Source organism: Atta colombica, unplaced genomic scaffold (assembly GCF_001594045.1).
Source record: "Atta colombica isolate Treedump-2 unplaced genomic scaffold, Acol1.0 scaffold105, whole genome shotgun sequence".
Lineage (NCBI taxonomy): Eukaryota > Metazoa > Arthropoda > Insecta > Hymenoptera > Formicidae > Atta > Atta colombica.
The window spans coordinates 3,036,804-3,053,332 of record NW_017259190.1 but is presented as its reverse complement, the minus strand read 5'-3'; the positions used below and the strand labels follow the sequence as shown (position 1 = coordinate 3,053,332).

Genomic DNA, 16,529 nt, shown 5'->3' with positions numbered 1-16,529 from the left:
GAAATATGTGTGTATATATTTATTAGGTGTGGGAAAAAGTTCGTGGCGTTTTTCCCGTTAGATGGCATTAAAAAAACCGCCACGAACTTTTTCTCACATAATATAATGCTGATTCTTGTAATTCCTTTTGGTTTTTTTAAGAAATTTCTTTTAAACGCAATAATATTCTATTCTTTAAACTATATCTTATTTTTTTATTCGTCACTATTTTGAGCCACTTTACATTTTATCATAAGACACTAAAAAAAACCTTTATGACGTTTTATATCTCGATCTTGAACATGTCTGCTGTCTGCTGCTCACATTATTCTGAATGCTCAGTACAATTAAATGGTCGATAATGTCATCGCTCTTCATTTATCATCGGGCCCATCAGGCCCAATTTTTTTATTATCGATAATAAAAAAATTTAGGCTGCCTTTACTGTTAGTGTCGCAAGTAATGAGTGATAAAGACAGAATGAAATTATATTAGGTGAAAAGATGTTCTTTTTAATTAAGTGTTAAATTGCAAAAATTGGGAAATAACAATATGGCGCCTGCTTCCACTTCCTTCTCTAAACACCGACACGCAATTCAGTTATATTCTGCTTCTATGATGGTAGACGGTAACCTATAACCTCTTATAATACGTCAATTACGAGATATTTAAATTCTACACATTAATTCGATCCTCGATTGCATTGTTGATTGCCTATTATTACGCAATTGTCACAAGAAATTTAAGAAACTCGCTATGGTTGAGGAATCAGAGCAGGTAAGTTTTGAGTCCACATAGATTGCAAATACTTGTCTGTAAATAATCCTGGATGTTGCTCCAAAATAGTTGCCACCAATAGATGTGAAGGAACCACTGGATCTCATAAAGCTAAGCCTGGAGGAGCGGATTTATGTAAAGATGAGAAACGAGAGAGAACTCCGAGGAAAGCTACATGTAAGGAACTTTCCATTACTTTTTACTGGGTCTAATTGAAATTATTGGTTGATTCAAAATAGAACGAAAGAAAAATACAGCTAAGAAGGAATAATAAGTCTTTGTTTCTATTGTTTATAAAACGATTCTTACATTTCAATGTAATTTCAGGCCTTCGACCAACACTTGAACATGGTGCTGGGTGATGTGGAAGAGATCATAAACATAGTGGAGATCGACGAGGAAACATACGAGGAGATCTATCGCCAGAAAAAGAGAACTATCCAGATGCTATTTGTACGCGGCGACGGTGTCATTCTGGTATCTCCACCCACATAAAATCAGTGTGATGCAACATTTCGTGTGTGAAACTATCAATATTTTCTGCATAATTTCTATGGGATTCTGTTTTGTTAAAATGTCCAAAAGATTTATAGGACCTAAGCTGGGCACCTGAAAGATCAAAAAAGATTTCATGATGCTGTTCTATTTAATTCAGTTATACTATACATAGTATAATATTCTATAATTTCATGTATAATATTGTAAGATTACATGAATGGCCCAACTAGATAATAAAAAGTGTATTCTTTTATACATGATACATATGTTAAAAAAAAAAAGAAGCTATATGTTGTTATATAAAAGCTACAATCGGAGAGCACATGATACATTTCTTGACAAGTTTTATTATGACAAGTTTTATTATGACTTGGAAACACGTTTCGAGATTCCATTATCGGTAATGTGAGACATAGCAACGTTTCGTTCAACAGGCTGCTTTGTGATCTGCAATGTGAGGTCGTCGATCCGTTGGTCCTTCAGCTTCATTATGCTTTCTAGATGCGAGATCTTCTGCTGCAATGTAGAGATAGTGTCATTTTTCTCCTGCAGCTCCTGCTTCAGACGAGTGAAAATGTGCCGAGGGACCGTCTTGTTCGCTAACTCGTCAGGATTTAGCATTGACTTTATTGTTTCTATATTATCTGTAAAAATTAAAAATGATTCGAGGAAAGGAGAATCTAAAGATAATTTGTTACAATTAAATAGCTACCTTTACTGTCTTCGTGATTAAAGTATAATAACTCTTTATCTCTTTCTGAGTCCTTCAAGATCTTGACTCGTAGATCGGTGAGGACTTTCTCGATGACGCCTGGTTGAGAACTCGCCAGCTGATTAATCGTCTCCTTCCCCAGTCTCATGTCGATTTTCGACAGCACTTTGCGATTCAGTGTGCTCCAATTGTCAGTCTTCTTCGCAATGCTGTTGCCAGCGACATAATTATGCACGTCTACGTACTTAGGGTAATAGCGTTTCAATAGCTCTGCCATCAACACTGAAATTTAAACATAGCGATTAAATTTTCTGTAATGTTATTCCTGAAGGAAATAAGTTTTTTTTTATTACTGCGCTAGGCTGCATTAAAATTTCTTGCTTTTGCCAAATATCGAACATATATCTATTTCACTTTAAATACAAAGAGTGTATATTAGCTATAAAAGTTCAGTTATAAAAAAGTAAACCTAATCTTGGGAGATCATCGACCTTTCGCGGGAGAAGAATTGACAAATGGATTTATATATATGAAATTATATAGAGATCATGCTTTTTCGTTACCTCCATCGGAAAAATCTCTGGCTATGTTTCTTTTGGGCCTGGAAAACTTAATTTGATCGATCCAATCGTAGATTTCGTCGAGATGATCACCGGCCTCCGAGTTTGCGCTCATGTTCACTTTTGCGACGCTTTTGGCGACCCACACACTAACGAGATCATGAGCTCACGTGGTGATAACGAATATGAGAAAAAGAAGGAGAGAGAAAGAAAATCTCTGTTACGTATATTAAAAATTTGTAAACGCGGTCGACATTTTTTTTATCTTACATGCTCGATGTTCGCTCGAGCCTAGCTTCAGGTTCGTTCAAATAAACAAATTTTACGGTCAGTATGGAGAACATGAGCGATTTTAAAAACAAGTACACGGTAGGCCAAGGAGAATCCAATGAAGTAAAATCAAAATAGAAATCTCGAGTTTAGAAAGAATTTTCAAACTTCTCTCTAATAATAATAACTATCGTTATTGTATTCATAAATTTTTTAAATTCATTTCTCTTGAGTATTTTAATATTAATTATTTTATCATTAATTTCACATACAGAAGCATAGAAATTTGCAACATTGTAATATTACTTCAATATTATAGAAACGTTGCAAATGTTGCTGTAATATTGCTAAAATGATCTGAGCTGTATAGTTGTTGAGTGATAAAAGTAATGATTATTAATCGACTTTTCGAGTCGATTAATAATCATTACTTAAGCTCATTTCAATGTAGATTCACTTTAATTTCGAGATAATTTATCTTTTTCTATCTTCTTCTTCATATATCTTTTTCTAATAACTACACAGAAAATATCGTTTTCCTAAGAAAAGTGATTATTCAATTTATTTTTTTAAGTAACAGTTTTATTTTTAAGAATATTTTTTATAATAATAATCTTAAAATATATGTACTTATTACAAATTTTAGAAAAACTCATTATCATGTTTTAACTTTAATCTTGATTGAAATATATATTAAACTTACTAGGATTCAGAATACATTTTGATATTTTTGATGAACTTATGATATTATGAACTTTTAAAATACTTGAAACAAGTAATTATTATTTGCGCACAATATTTTTTTGTGTGTAGAAAAAGATCAAAAGTAAGTCAAACTGAGATTAGAAAGTTAATCTATACATTGGTAGAAATGGACATTACTCGCGAAATGTAGAGGCAGGTGACGCAACCGCTCACCCTTTGCCCTTTATCTGCACGCCGGCCGCCAAAGTCAATGACTGAGATGAGAGTACGAGGCATTGGCCTCTTGTATTTCGTGTGATCCTTCCTTCTCACGCACTCACGCACTCACGTACATGCGTACGTGCGGCGGGCGTTTATAGAAGAGGCGCACGCTCCGCATCCCTCCGGAGACCAAACCGGAGTTGCTCCAAGAATTTCTCAGCTTTACCGTGTCGCTTTACATCAGTGGCACGCTACTCCCGTGACGAGCCGGAAGTGATCCGGTAGACACCAGAATAAGTTCACTCGAGAAGAAGAAAACTCTGCGACAGTATAAAATTGAATAGGAGTACAGAGAATATTGAAGAAACGTGATTAATTACTTTTTCTGCGATACATCTTCGTTGGAATCCTCTGGGTATTGTGGAAGATACGTTCCTTAATACGATGGCCATAGAAAATACTACTGGTAAGCAACGATTCTTCTGGCTCTTAGAAAGATCAGGATTTTTCTAATCTTACAAATGTACTTTAGAATGATAAAATATTAGAAGGAAAAAATTAATAATGTAATAAAAAAAAATCATTCAGAAAAGCTGAAGATATTTTATATATATTATTAATTTTTGTTAAAAAATTTTTAATTACCAAAAAATTTTTAATCATTTCTTAAATTAGATTTCTTAAACTCTAATTACATATGTATAAAAATTGCATCATTTAATTGTTCAAAAAATACTCAAGATAGCTCTAGATTGAGTCACCTTCCATGACCTTGCCGCATTCTCTATTCCAGATCGATTTTCGCGAGACGCATAGAATTTTGATTAATTTTATTGATTGAAAATTGATTTCCAGCTAATGTGCAATATGTGTGAATGCATTACGACGCAACCGGACGCAATGCTGTGCAAGTGCTGATAATTAGTCCTTATCACATGCATTCAACATGTATACAACAATATACAAATTTTCATCTCGGAGTTGCAAAAATTTGCGAGATATAATTAAAATCAAATAATATATACATTTAATTTCGCGTGTGTAGATAGAAGACTTCGAGATCGTCATAAAAACTAAGAGTTGCATCAGGATGACATTGTGTTGTTCAAAGTGACGGCCCACTGTATGTCAGCACGCCGCAAATTCTCGTTCTTAAAATAATCTCTTGGTACGCTTTTGAACATACAAAATCGATTTCACGTCAAGCCAGAAACGGAAAATTCATTTCTTGAAGAACATTTGAAAAAATTGAAGAACATTTCGCCCGCGAATAGAAAATTGTTTCAATTTACAAAACTTGTTTTCGTTCCTTCATTATAAAAACAATTCTCGTGCATCTAAAAATATATTAATTTAAGCAACCAAATGTGCAAGCATCATAATTTTGTCGTGACAAAAGAAAAATTATTTACGACTTATTAAGTAGATGACAAATGCTATGTACAACTTATCACATATTTGTAAAAAAGTAAGAATTCGAATACGATTCACGAGTATAATTGTCCTGACAATCAGGCATCATTTCACGTCGCGATAAATCGGATGATAAAAGATAAGTTAAATTAAATTAATTAAATACTATTTTAACTTTCGTCATAAAAAATAAGATAGAAATTTAAAATTTGAAGTTAGTAAAATATCTGTATAACACTAAAGAATTACGATATATAAAGATAATTCCCTTTGATTAATTTTATACTAAAAAAAACATCTGATTATAATATTTATTTCTAATTATAGGAGAAAACAGAACGGCATGTCCGTTTCGATATCTGATGGCCGTAATGGGATCGATCGGCCTCGCTATTCTTTATGGTTTTAAAGTCAATGCCAGTGTGGCTATCGTCGCTATGGTGAATCATACAGCGATTAAATCACACATCAAATTATCTACGTCAAATGATTCAGAAACTAACAATATCACGCTAACGAACATTTGCCCATTCGATGATATCTCAGATGTCACGACGATCAAAAATGAGGTGATGATCTTACTGTAAAAAAAAGATTCACAAGCAATTCCTATGCCATAGCTTTGACAAAAAGACTTCAGTATTTTAAAAATAAAATAAAAAAAAGATAATAAAAAAAGAAAATCAAAAAAGAATATTTTGCTAACTATTACCGTATCTTTTTAGGACGGTCCATTCGTATGGAACGAATTTATTCAAGGCCTCATTCTATCTTCCTATTTCTGGGGCTACATAGTGTCTATGTTGCCGGGTGGAAGATTAGCAGAACTCTGGTCAGCTAAGTGGCTGATGAATGGATCGGTTCTGTTGAATCTCGTTGCATCCATACTAACGCCTATTGCTGCTCGTATGCATTACTGGCTCTTCATAGCTATGAGATTTCTTCAGGGAATCGGTGGTGTCAGTAACGACTTATGTTAACAGACTTGATATTTTAATATGATTATAACTTCGAGCACTTGAATTACAGGGTGTATCATTCCCCGCTATGCACGTGATGATCGCCAAGTGGGCGCCGCCACATGAAAGAAATGTCATCGCCTCGATCGTGTATGCAGGTAAGACGAAAAATTATAGAAGACGTCTTTGACGAAGTTTTAGCAAATATATACCAAAATCTTTCAGAATCATGATTCTACGATTCTTTCGTGGTCTGTAATTATAACGCAAAAATTGAGTTTCTTTTTTAAGATTCAAATAAAAATCACGATAATATAAATATATTTGATATCTGGAATTTTTTCAAACGCGTCGTAAAATTTTCTTTAAAAGAATCAATTTTTTAGGAACGGCACTCGGCACTGTGATTTCCATTTTACTAACCGGCTTGTTGGCTGTAAATCTTGGTTGGGAATCCATCTTCTATATTGAAGGCGCACTTTGCTTGATTTGGTGCACTATTTGGTGGCTGATGATAGCGGATTCTCCGGAAGAACAAACGAGATTTATTACTCAAGAGGAAAAAAACTACATCGTCATGTCTTTGGGAGGACATAAGAAGAATATTCCCAAAGCGGTACGTTGAGAATTAAATTAAAAAGTTTAATTCTCACGTTAGATCAAAAAATTCTTCATTTTTTTATCCATCCACATTTATTGCAGATTCCATGGCTACAAGTATTTCGTTCCAAACCATTCATAGCAATCCTGGTTGCTCATTTTTGTAGTAATTTTGGCTGGTACATGTTGCTGATCGAATTGCCTACCTTTATGAATCAAATCTTGAAATTCAATATGAGCTCGGTAAGAACTGCTTTAAAATTTGCTTTAATACATGCGATTTAACATATCATAAATTAATTTGTTTATGCTATATTATATTAGAATACAGGTTTATCGTCCATTCCGTTTTTTTGCATGTGGCTCTTCACCATGATTCTCAGTGAAGTATTAGCCATCCTGCAGAAAAAAGGTTTTATTACAGTGACAATATCAAGAAAAATTGGTACTCTTTTTGGTACGTTTTAATAATTAATTAATTAATCAAATGTTTAAAAATTCGACTTTAAATTAGTTAAACTATTTGCGTTACATGTAAACAATACATGTATTTTTGGATCTGATATAACTATTTTCATTATTTTTAAATGCATTCAATTTAATTAAATTTAAAATTGTTGCAGCTTCGCTTGTACCCATGCTATGCTTAATACAAGTATCATACATCGGGTGCGATCGCACAAAAGCAGTCGTGTTGATGACGATCGCGGTGACTTGTATCGGCGGAATGTACTCTGGTTTCCTGGCTAACCATATAGACATTGCACCGAACTTTGCTGGTAGTCTGGTAGCAATAACGAATTTCGTCGCCACCATACCCGGTTTCGTTGTACCAGTATTCGTAGGACAATTGACTCATGGAAACGTAAGTAATATGGCAAAAAGAATTTTAAAGTTTCAAGGTGGAAAGAAGACGAGACCAAATTATTTCCAAAGGAATAAAAAGTCCTTAAATCATTTTTTTTACTTTGTTGATGACGTTGAATATATCGGTGTACTTTGTTTTTTTATTATTTACAGCAAACTATAGAGGCGTGGAGGATCGTATTCCTCGTAACGATTATTCTATACATAATCGAGATATTGGTTTACACTATCTTTGGAAGTGGTAACGAACAATCTTGGAACCAGATTGAAGCATCTGATGAGGAAGCGAACGATCAGACATTACCTTTAAGGAGGAATAACACAAGATAAAAAATATATCATGGCTTAATTTATAATTAATTATTTATGTTTTATCGTAAATAATTTTTACGTAATATTTCAATAGTCTGCGCATTTTATCTACGAGATAAGTCCAGTTAATATTTGACAGTTTTGTATAAGTTGCATAATATTATAACAAGTATTTATTTTGTTACATATAAATATATAAAAGATATTTATTATATAATAAAGTCTATGATATCTCTATATATATAGGTCTTATTTGCACACACTCACCTATTATTACCGTGTTCGTACTATTTTACAAAAGTACATGGGGCCCCAATTGTTTTGAAGTGTAGGAATGGCGATATGGCCGTATTTTAATCCAAAATTGCCAAATTTATAAAGGCATTTCAATGGACTCAGCGCTTCGCTCATATCTCTATCTCAGCAAAGAGTATCATTAATATAAAATGATGTTAGATAACAATGTATTGTTGCATATATGAAAAAATACTTACTTTATAATCAAAATAGAATTGGTTTCTTCCCAGACCTTTTTCAGCGCCATGCTGACAACACCATCATTTTGAATAGGACTGAGGGAACAAGTAGAATACACAACCGTTCCACCAACTGATATTATTTTCAATGCATTACTGTAACAGACAGGTATCTAATATATCTATAGAGAAGAATAAGGAAACATATTTATGATAAAGTATCGAATTTTGTACATACGTTAAAATGGCTGCTTGCAATTCTGGAATTTTTAATCTTTCTTGTATTCTTTGTGGTTTAAAGATATTATTTTCTTCCGAGTGTAAAACGTATCTGTCCGTAGTACACGGCACATCCACCAAAATCTGTAAAAAAATAATTACAAAAATTTTTCTGAAAAAATTAATTTTTTGTGCATATCTTTTCTGTATTACCTTATTATATATATCTTTGTCGTCAATAAATCTCGCATCTCGCTCTGTCACACATAATCTGTTCTCCCATTGGCCAATGCCAGCTACATATTGATTTATGACTTTATTAATTCTGTTCACTCGAGACTTTTGGATATCATTAGCTATCATTATATTCGGCATGAGTGTCTGAAGAATGCTTAGGGTCTTTCCTCCTGGCGCCGCACACATATCTAGCACAGCGTCACCAGGTTGCAAGTCTAAAGCCAATACTGGTAACACAGAGGCACCATCCAGAAGATAATAATCTGTATAACGTAATTGTAATATTTTATATTTATAGAATTAAATCTCAATTAATTAAAGTTAAACCAACCTAAAACGCCAGTTGATCCTTTCTTTGGGGATGGGAATCTGCTATCATTATTTTCCTCAAATGTATAAATGTTGAGATATTGCGGAAACGTTAATAAAACCTCCTTTTCGATATTCACCAAAACATTTGCACCCTCTTTGTAATAACCATAGTGCTGTGATTCCAATACCCAATCCTCCATACCTGAAAAAAATGATATAAAAAAATGATATAAAATTATATATTAAATTACAATGACATTTCTTCACAGCTAATACTTGTATTTCTATAATTTTGCAATATCAATTACCTTTAATTTTTGTAGCTGGTACAAATTCATATAATCCACTCAAGCCAGCATTGGGCTGTATGATTCGATTTTCGTCTAAGGCAATTTTATTCAAATCTGATTCAATAGGTTTCATTTCAACAGGTTGCAACCCTTGATTCTCTATTACTATATCTTCAGTTTCATTACTTGTACTTAGAGATATAGGCGGTGATACATAATCTATAGGATAATGTGACTGCACTGTTGACACCTCAGCATCAGAAATTAGTGATTTTATTCGATTTTTTGTTTGCTTGTTCTTTGTTTTATTAGCTTTAAGTGGATTTTCATCGATATGTTCTTTATAGATTTCATAAATTGTTTTTAGATTCATAGCACCGTGGGACTAAAAAGAAGACTGAATGTTAACAAAAATTGTAATATTTTCAAACCTTTTATTACGCAAATATACCTCTAACTCTGACTTTATTCTGTCTATATCACTGAAAGAATTTACAACAGCCATATATTTGTGCTCTTCTATCAATAACGCAGTTCTTATACTTTCCCATGACTTTCCATAGACATCACCATAGAACTCATCAAAATGTTTCAGTGCTTTGTCCATGTGTGTCTTTTTCTTTTTAATCACAGACTTAATAAAAAAAAAAGAATTAAATAGATATTATATCTAGAATTTTACAAATGTTTATATTTTTTATTTGCAATCGGACGGCAATTAGTTATAAATATTTTTAAAAATATGTATAAACAAATAAAAATTAATATAAAATTATTAATATAAAATTATAACAATAAATTTATAAGATATAGCAATACGAGATTATAAAGCCTGTGAAATATAATACAAAGCACTTACCCAATGATCCGCTTTATTTCCATATCTAGCTACATCTAGCTGCATCTTAGCCAGATCTTTAATCGCCTGTCTGTTAAATAAACGTGTCATTTTTTTCATAATAAATTTGTATCCTATTATTTAAATCACAGGCTCTCGCCTGTTTCAGCATAAAGTTTCATTCTAACTTTAACTTTACAGGACAAGAAGGAAAGAGGAACAGTAAAAAAGTGCAGTATAAAAGATGGCGGTGTAATAATGCAACCAATCATAAGTCCGTCAATCTACGACAGCCAATCAGACAATACTTCAGATACATAATAAATGGCAAATGGTCTAGAAAATCTATAATCCTGGTTCACAACATTCGGAGCAATTCGGAGGGAAGGTGAGAGCGTCGTGTATGTCATTTACAATTTCTCGCGGTTTCGAGTAATTTATAGCTTGTAAGAATCGTGTATTCTGTGTTACAGTGAAAATAGCGCAGCATATCATATACAATAATAAACTAAGAGGAAGCTGAAGAAGCCGCAATACCAAGTAGAATCCTTCTAACCTAGTCCATCATGGAGAAGTCGCAGAAGATGCCGAAGGTAGCGAAGGTGAAGAACAAGGCGCCTGCGGAGATACAGATCACCGCGGAGCAGCTACTACGCGAGGCGAAAGAGCGCGACCTGGAGATCCTGCCGCCGCCGCCGAAGCAGAAGATCTCGGACCCGCACGAGCTCGCGGATTACCAGCATCGCAAGCGTAAGGCATTCGAAGACATTATTCGTAAGAACCGCATGATCATCACCAACTGGATGAAGTATGCGCAATGGGAGGAAAGCCAGAAGCAGATACAGCGAGCGAGATCCATTTATGAGCGGGCGCTCGAGGTGGATCACCGAAACATAGCGCTGTGGCTCAAATACACTGAGATGGAGATGCGTAATCGGCAGGTGATTATAAATCATTCTATTATTCTTGCATTCTTATCATTGTAATATAATACACTATATATAATACTTTTATTATTTAAATATTTGATATTCATCATTTTTTATCAATCCACATTGGACTTGTTAACTTTAGAAGATACCTTTTAAAATCCTGAAAATATACATTGTGTATATGTTCTAGGAATAAGCAAAAAAATGTTTAATACATCTAAAAACATCCATAATTAGGATATCGCAGCGTTTATGTGGAATCAAATAAAGTGCACCATGTCAAAGAACAATTTAGTACATAAGATCCAAATTTTACGTAATAGATTTGTTTTTCATTCTTGCTACACTAGAACTAAGCTACACTAGAATTCTCTTCATTGCTTTTGTCAAATATCAAACATATACTTATCTCACTTTAAGTTTCAAAAGTGTATACAAAGGCTATGTTTTAAAATTCACTGCTAGTGCTGAAAATGTATAATATACATAATGTACGTAATGTGAATTGTAGATTTTCAGCGCTAGCAGTGAATTTTGGAACCTAATTCACAGAAGATAATCAGTCACAGAAAACAGATCTAATTATGCAGAATTATTTTTATATTTGTATAAATTTTTGTAATGTTTTAAAGTTATACATACGACTAGCCAGTGTTAGTTTGTATGGTATTAACTTTTTACTTGATTTATATATATATGTCAGAACCTTTAATATATTAATATTGATAGGTGAATCACGCCAGAAATCTCTGGGATAGAGCGGTCACCTTGCTGCCGCGTGCCAATCAGTTCTGGTACAAGTACACATATATGGAGGAGACGCTGGAGAACATTGCAGGTGCGCGTCAGGTGTTTGAACGGTGGATGGAATGGGAACCGGACGAGCAGGCCTGGCAGACGTATATCAAGTTCGAGTTGCGTTATAAAGAGATCGATCGTGCGCGACAAATCTACGAGCGATTCGTCATGGTTCATCCTGATGTGAAACACTGGATAAAGTACGCTCGCTTTGAGGAATCGTATGGATTTATCAAGGGCGCACGCGCTGTTTACGAACGCGCTGTCAACTTTTATGGTGACGAGGGTCTGGACGAGAAGTTGTTCCTGGCGTTTGCAAAATTCGAAGAGGGTCAACGAGAGCACGATCGAGCCCGCATAATCTATAAATATGCGTTGGAGCACATACCGAAGAGCAATACTCAGGAAATCTATAAAGCATACACTATCCATGAGAAAAAATACGGTGATCGCTCGGGCATCGAGGATGTGATAGTCAGCAAACGGAAGCATCAATATGAACAGGAGATTAAAGAGAATCCTTCGAATTACGACGCATGGTTCGACTATCTAAGATTGGTGGAGTCAGAGAGTAACGTCGACGTGATCCGCGAGACGTATGAGCGAGCGATCGCCAATGTGCCGCCTACCAAGGAGAAGCAATTCTGGCGAAGATACATATATTTATGGATCAAGTACGCTCTCTTCGAGGAACTGGAGGCCAAAGATATCGAACGATGTCGACAGGTATATAAAGTGTGCTTGGAGCTCATACCACACAAGCGGTTCACCTTCTCAAAGATCTGGCTGCTTTATGCGTACTTTGAAATACGACAGAAGGATTTGACGAAGACGAGAAAGACACTGGGTCTAGCGCTGGGAATATGCCCAACAGATAAGCTTTATCGGGGCTATATCGACCTCGAGATACAGCTGGTGGAGTTCGATCGGTGTCGCAAATTATACGAAAAGTTCATCGAGTTCGGACCGGAGAATTGTACCACGTGGATGCGATTTGCTGAACTGGAAACACGACTAGGCGAGTTTGCTCGCGCTCGGTCGATATATGAATTCGCTGTCGCGCGGCCAAGACTGGACATGCCAGAGCTATTATGGAAATCGTACATCGATTTTGAGATCGCTCAGGATGAGACGGAGAACGCTCGGCAGCTGTTTGAACGACTGTTGGAGCGTACATTGCACGTTAAAGTTTGGATAGCGTACGCAAAGTTTGAACTGTTAAATCCGCAATTGGAGGATAGTCCCGATAATGTCATTTTGGCGAGATCTATCTTTGAGCGCGGAAACGACGCTCTAAGAGCTAATGGCGATACCGAGAGTCGGGTGTTATTGTTGGAAGCTTGGAAGGACTTTGAAAGCGAGAAAGGCACTCCTGAAACTCTCGCGAAGATCATGGAGAAGATGCCGCGTAGAGTGAAGAAGAAGAGGCGCGTCGTAGGCGAAGATGGAAGCGACGACGGTTGGGAGGAAGTCTTCGATTTCGTATTTCCAGAGGATGAGTCGCAGAGGCCAAATCTTAAATTCTTGGCTTCCGCGAAAGCGTGGAAAAAGCAAAGTGAGCAATCTCAGTCTTGAGATAGTTAAATTTCACTATGATAAAAAAGGGCAACATATATTTTAAAAAGATTTGAGATTAAGAAAATTCTCTAAAATTTTATAACTGTAAAAGTCGCGCATATTTTATATTATACTGTAGATGAAATGAGAGCGTGTGACAAATGGATTGTTTATCTTTATGTACATATAAACTGTAATATTTTACTATCATGAGAAAAACATTTGTACGTTTATGTAAATAGTTTTGTATAAAATTTATTTTAATTTATATAAATAAGTGTAAAATATATACATTTTGTTCAAAGACAGTCAAAAAATAATATAATGTAGTAAAGGACATTTTAGCAAAAGTATATATACAAAATAATATCGAATGTATTTTGATTAACGCAAATATGAGAACATTGTATGACTCGCGCAAATTGATTTTACTGTTCGTCACTAGATGGCGTAGGCTGTCTATCTCTTGTATTTGGCGGTTCAAAAGAAGCTAATTACTGCCCATAGATGACACCCGTGATATTGTCGCAATTCGTAGACCTCGTGGATTCTCCGAGTCTCTCCTCTCGCCGGTGATATCGTATTGCGATTCACCGTTAGCGTATGAGCGAGGAGGGACAGGGTGGGACGGCGGCAGCACAGGAAGAGAAGGGCGTGAATCGCGCGAACACGCAGGTAGAAAAGCGAACGAACGAATCCATGAGTTACGGTACTACCCGTGCTACCCGCGTCGTTTTTGTTTATCCTTTCGATTCCGCGGACGGCTCGTCGCGTCGCGTAATAGCGGGAGCTATTTGCGTTTCTATTGTCTGCTCCATTATTCCACGTACTTTGATTGCTCTTACGTGCCATATCCCCGATAGCTATTGTCGACAAATCGAACTTAATATCGCGATATAGAAAATTGCGATATCCACGCAAAACGCCAAATTTAGGACAGGGAAGAAACGTAACAGCAGAAATAAGGTGGTTGCCCCTTCTCTTCCCTTCTCAAGAAAACTCGAAAGTAGGGAAGCACTAACTACGAAAAGCAAACTGCGTTTCCTAATTTCCTAGTCAGGTCGTTCACACCTGCGCATCTCGCGCGAGACATCACAATAATCTCGTCAACCGCTATTCATTATAAACATGTCTAAAGATCTTCCCTTATCGGACTACCTCGAAAAGGCTATAAATAGCACGAATGACTCTCAAGTTTCTATTACAAGATTTCCCCGTCTTCCTTCTCCCTATCCGTCCCTCCATCGATCCCCCGAGTGACGAGTTCCTAACTCCCAAATGGAACTCTACGCGGTTCGCCTATCGCGGCTAGCCAGGAAACAGAACAGGTAAATACGCCATCCGCGCGTTGTTATCAAACGCTGACGCGACAAGGAAGCGACGTATTTGTCGCGACATGGTCGCGCGCGCAGGCGAGCGCGAGCACGCGGGAGTCGGGGTGAAAGGGTTAAGGGGGGAGGGTGCGCAGAGCGAGGTCACATCCGAGTCTCCCTCCCAGCGCGGAGGCGGGCGGCATGTGAAACGTGGCTGTTTCGAAAGTCCCTGCGCGTTAGCGCGCCTATTTTAGACGCGCGGGGCGCCTTGCTGCTTTGCCGCTTTGTCGAGACTTGAGCGTCGTCGCGAGAGAGCAGAGTCGCCCGATTTCTCTACATCTACTCGCCGAGAGCCGAGTTTCAGGAGGGTTACGCACGAATCGAGAATCGGAGGATTCGTGGTACCAGTTCAAGATGTATTTCCTTGTTGGAGAATCCATGAAGTGGATTCAGGAATCACCGAAGTAGAGTTAAACTCTCTCATGTTTATGTATTAGAGATTAGAACAATTTATTGATGTTGATTAAGACGTTGATAGGCATTTGGGATAAAATTGTATTCCTTGAGTTGAGGACCATGGCACAAAAACTTAAGCAATAAAATGTAAGCAAGGGGCTGCACACAATCAAAGGAAGACGGAGCAGAAAATAAGATATTTCAATTTCATCAGAAATCATGTAATGTGGAATGCACAGTTTTTGAAATTTTTCTGATTGTGCGCAACTCTTAAGAAAATTAATGTTGGCTTTGCTATTGTTTACACTTTACTGCTTAAATTTTTATTTATGGCCCTTAGGATTGCGAATTGAGGATTAGAACTTAGCCAATCAGGACGAAACGGATTAAAATTATCATTTTCTGATTGATCAAATTTTAATTTCCAAGTGTAAAGCGACACTTAGATGCGAAATTTAGATGTGTGCGGAGATAGTTTCATAAATTGAGTAATGATCAAATTAATTTCATATATTCGGTCAAATACATATATTCAGATATTTGTACGGAGATTATGGAGCTGCAATCTCCGACTGCGATTTCTTTCTTTCTCTCCGCGACTTTCTTCTCGATCTCGCTTGAACAAACGTTTGATAACCCCGTAACCCTCGAAACGATCAACCACAACGGTGAGAGTCTTCGCTAGACTCATCGACGACAACGAGAAACTAGATGAGAATATCATTGGTCTCCAACTCTCTACCTTCTCATAAGAAGAGGATAGTTTCGCCACCATCGGCACGAAAACAAACGGGGTATATACCAGGGCACCCCGTCGTCGACACGCGAGATGTGTGCGTGTGACTTCCCTGAATCCTTCCCCTCGCCCTCCCACCCCCTCACCCCTCCCCTCTTTCCCCCTCGATGAGTCTCGACGACCCGAATCGCTCGACGGCGAAGCTGGTTTCGTGGATCTCTTCATGAGAGGCACGTCGTGCGCGATTTGTCGAGGGAGAGAGATAGGAGGAAGGGGTGGAGGGGAGGGCACGGGGTGTGACGGGACTCGGGGGGTTCGTAAAGGCAATGCACTGTAAGGAGCTCACAACGACCATACCCTCCCTTTCTCCTTCTTGCCTCCTCCTCCTCCTCCTCTCTCCCTCCTTTTGACTTCTCGCTCTCTCTCCTCTCTCGTCGCGCGACTTTCTCTCTGTCCCGCTCTTTGACTCTTCGTCTCTTCCCTCCTCTCTCTCTCTCTCTCTCTCTCTCTCT

At 36.8% G+C, this 16,529-nt stretch overlaps 5 protein-coding genes across 7 annotated transcripts; 3 read left to right on the top strand and 2 right to left on the bottom strand.

Annotated features, from left to right (window-relative positions):
* The first annotated feature begins 431 nt into the window (after positions 1-431).
* On the top strand, positions 432-1,494 carry LOC108689544 (sm-like protein LSM3A). The gene is made up of 3 exons (XM_018196351.1): positions 432-756; positions 826-933; positions 1,084-1,494. Exons 1-3 carry the CDS (start codon positions 736-738, stop codon positions 1,249-1,251), a joined length of 297 nt encoding a protein of 98 aa, XP_018051840.1. The 5' UTR covers positions 432-735; the 3' UTR covers positions 1,252-1,494.
* Positions 1,495-1,617: 123 nt separating this feature from the next.
* Positions 1,618-2,702, bottom strand: LOC108688476 (sperm flagellar protein 1-like). Its single transcript, XM_018194750.1, has 3 exons — positions 2,530-2,702; positions 1,967-2,248; positions 1,618-1,898 (listed from the first exon to the last, which is right to left on the bottom strand). The coding sequence occupies exons 1-3, from the start codon at positions 2,639-2,641 to the stop codon at positions 1,618-1,620; spliced, it is 675 nt and encodes a 224-aa protein (XP_018050239.1). The 5' UTR covers positions 2,642-2,702.
* A 1,255-nt stretch (positions 2,703-3,957) lies between these two features.
* On the top strand, positions 3,958-7,871 carry LOC108688768 (putative inorganic phosphate cotransporter). The gene is made up of 9 exons (XM_018195162.1): positions 3,958-4,168; positions 5,443-5,684; positions 5,841-6,074; positions 6,145-6,232; positions 6,461-6,690; positions 6,777-6,917; positions 6,999-7,131; positions 7,298-7,539; positions 7,695-7,871. Exons 1-9 carry the CDS (start codon positions 4,147-4,149, stop codon positions 7,869-7,871), a joined length of 1,509 nt encoding a protein of 502 aa, XP_018050651.1. The 5' UTR covers positions 3,958-4,146.
* LOC108688758 (5-methylcytosine rRNA methyltransferase NSUN4) lies at positions 7,768-10,418 on the bottom strand. Of its 2 annotated transcripts, XM_018195139.1 has the most exons (9): positions 10,247-10,418; positions 9,839-10,021; positions 9,406-9,772; positions 9,117-9,299; positions 8,762-9,048; positions 8,568-8,692; positions 8,348-8,485; positions 8,121-8,268; positions 7,768-7,845 (listed from the first exon to the last, which is right to left on the bottom strand). In XM_018195139.1, the coding sequence occupies exons 1-8, from the start codon at positions 10,343-10,345 to the stop codon at positions 8,127-8,129; spliced, it is 1,524 nt and encodes a 507-aa protein (XP_018050628.1). In that variant the 5' UTR covers positions 10,346-10,418; the 3' UTR covers positions 7,768-7,845; positions 8,121-8,126. The 2 variants fall into 2 exon arrangements, with proteins under 2 accessions (XP_018050628.1, XP_018050637.1); XM_018195148.1 differs by lacking the exon at positions 9,839-10,021.
* A 168-nt stretch (positions 10,419-10,586) lies between these two features.
* On the top strand, positions 10,587-13,623 carry LOC108689270 (protein crooked neck). 2 transcript variants are annotated; one of them, XM_018195990.1, is made up of 3 exons: positions 10,587-10,613; positions 10,699-11,166; positions 11,887-13,623. In XM_018195990.1, the coding sequence occupies exons 2-3, from the start codon at positions 10,792-10,794 to the stop codon at positions 13,528-13,530; spliced, it is 2,019 nt and encodes a 672-aa protein (XP_018051479.1). In that variant the 5' UTR covers positions 10,587-10,613; positions 10,699-10,791; the 3' UTR covers positions 13,531-13,623. The 2 variants fall into 2 exon arrangements, with proteins under 2 accessions (XP_018051479.1, XP_018051487.1); XM_018195998.1 differs by having other exon boundaries at positions 10,594-10,626.
* The last annotated feature ends 2,906 nt before the right edge of the window (positions 13,624-16,529 follow it).